This window comes from Eimeria mitis, genomic scaffold (genome assembly GCF_000499745.2).
Source record: "Eimeria mitis Houghton genomic scaffold, Emh_scaff4023, whole genome shotgun sequence".
NCBI lineage: Eukaryota > Apicomplexa > Conoidasida > Eucoccidiorida > Eimeriidae > Eimeria > Eimeria mitis.
In genome coordinates, this window is record NW_013572357.1 from 1617 (window position 1) to 3826 (window position 2210).

The window sequence follows — 2210 nt, forward strand, 5'->3', positions numbered from 1 at the left end:
CTGCTGCTGCTGCTGCTGCTGTTGTTGCTGTTGCTGGTAATGATGGTGGTATGCCTGCTGCTGCTGCTGCTGCTGCAGCATCTGCTGCTGCTGCATGAGCTGCTGCTGCTGCTGCCACAAGTGCATGTGCTGCAATTGCTGTTCTTGCTGCTTCTGCATCTCTTCCCTCTCGTTATCTCCACTGCTGCTGCTGCTGCTGCTGCTGCTGCTGCTGCTGCTGCTGCTTTCCGTCCCCCTCCCACTACTACTACCGCCGCCGCCGCCGCTGCTGCTGCTGCTGCTGCTGCTGCTGCTGTTTGGGGGCCCCAGTATTTTATGCTGCAGCATATGTCTGATTGCTGCATCTACTTGTGTGTGCTGCAGCGGCAGCAAGTAATCAATAACAGAGAGAAGCTCGGGGTGTACATGCAGCTCGTGAGGTGTACATACACCCAAAACAGGAACAGATATATTTTTTAAAAAAGCAGCAAAAGATACACAATCCTGACAAAGCACAGCACTGTGTTCTTTTGCTGCTGTCGCCAGCAGCTGCAGCGCCTGCCCCCTCCCTCCTCCTCCCCCTCCTCCTCCCCTCCCTGCTGCTGCTGCTGCAGCAGCAGCAGCAGCAGCAGCAGAGGTAGAGGGGGGAGAGTTTGGGTGCAGCAGCAAGTTAGTTTTGTGTTTATTTCCTATTACTAATATAGAACCACCGCCACGCCGCAGCTGCAGCAAAAACTTCAGAGCTCGCTTATAAAGCTGCAGGCTGCTGTATGGCTCAAATATATAGTGAGATGTCAATACACCCGAAACACGAGCTATACTCATCTTTTATACTGCTGCTGCTGCTGCTGGTAGTGCTGCTGCTGCTGCTGGTGGTGGTGGTGGTGGTGGTGCTGGTGCTGGGGTTGCTGGGGCTGCTGCTGGGGCTGCTGGTGGTCGTGCTGCTGCTGGGGCTGCTGGGACTGCTGGTGCTGGTGCTGGTGTTGGTGCTGGTTATGGTGGTGGGGGTGGTGCTGGTGCTGCTGCTGGTGCTGGTGCTGCTGTTGCTGCTGCTGCAGTTCCAAGCTGCTGCACCCAAATGCAGCAGCAGCAAAGGCAGAAGCAGCAGACACCGAAGATGTTTACTCCTTAGAGGAGTTGCTGCCTATGAACTCCTTCTGCTGCTGCTGTTGCTGTTGCTGTTGCTGCTGCTGCTGCTGTTGCTGCTGCTGCTGTTGCTGCTGCTGTTGCTGTTGCTACTGCTGCTGCAACTGCGTTGTTCGAGCAAAACGTGTGGCCCTGCACGCAGCTAATAATGGTGCCGCAGCTGCAGCAGCAGCTGCAGCAGCAGCAGCTGCAGCAGCTGCTGCTGATGATGATGCTGCTGCAGCAGCTGCTGATGATTTCGCTGCAGCAGCTGCTACCCCTGCCGCAGCAGCAGCACCTGCTGCTACTGATGCGCCACTGCTCGCCTTTGCTGCAGCAGGTTTCGTTGCTGTTGCTATTGCAGGAGCTGCTGCTGCTGCTGCTGTTGCTGCTGTTGCTGTTGCTGCTGCTGCTGCAGTGGTTTTTCTTGCTGCTCAAGGAAGCCGCGCGAAGGCAGCAGCTGCTGCTGCTGTTCCCCGCTGCTGCTGCTGCGGCTGCTGCTGCTGCTGCTCCCCTACTTATTGCTGCAGCAGCAACGAAATATATTTCTAAAATATTACTAAAATTATTTCAGGGAAAAGAAGACAGCACAAGCTGCTGCTGCTGCTGGTGCCTTGCATGCGCCAGCCCCAAACCAGCAGCAGCAGCAGCAGCAGCAGAAGCTGCAGCAGCAGCAGCAGCAGATATATTTGTATAGCCGGCAGGCATTGTTTAGAGATCTGTCGACAATAATAATTGCTTCTTAAGGAACAGACAGACTCACTAGGCAGCAACTCTCGCCGCTGCTGCTGCTGCTGCTGCTGCTGCTGCTGTTGCTGCTGCTGCTGCTGCTGCTCGCGATAGCAGGAATGAGGTGTATTGACAGTTGCAGCTGCAGTTGTTGCTTCGCCTGGAGGGAGGTATAGCAGCTCCAGCAGCAGCAGCAGCAACAACTGCAGCAACAGCTGCAGCAGCAACAACATCAACTGCAGCAACAGCAGCAGCAACAGCAGCAGCAGCAACTGCAGCGAAAGCCGCAGCAGCAGCAGCAGGAACTGCCGCAGCAGCTGGAGGAGCAGCGGCAACAACTGCAGCAACACCGCAGCAGCATCGACTACAACTATAGC

The 2210-nt window shown here is 55.9% G+C and overlaps 2 protein-coding genes across 2 annotated transcripts in view; one reads left to right on the top strand and one right to left on the bottom strand.

Annotated features, from left to right (window-relative positions):
* Positions 1-804, bottom strand: part of EMH_0071660 (uncharacterized protein) — a gene marked incomplete at both ends in the record, with an annotated part of 1215 nt that extends 411 nt beyond the window's left edge. The window contains one exon of the mRNA XM_013499129.1: positions 1-804. Coding sequence (XP_013354583.1) covers positions 1-804 — 804 coding nt within the window.
* Positions 805-1273: 469 nt separating this feature from the next.
* The window catches only part of EMH_0071670 (uncharacterized protein), a gene marked incomplete at both ends in the record, with an annotated part of 1554 nt that continues 617 nt past the window's right edge, over positions 1274-2210 (top strand). Inside the window, 2 exons of the mRNA XM_013499130.1 lie at positions 1274-1444; positions 2010-2208. Coding sequence (XP_013354584.1) covers positions 1274-1444; positions 2010-2208 — 370 coding nt within the window. The remainder of the gene's footprint in view (positions 1445-2009; positions 2209-2210) is intronic.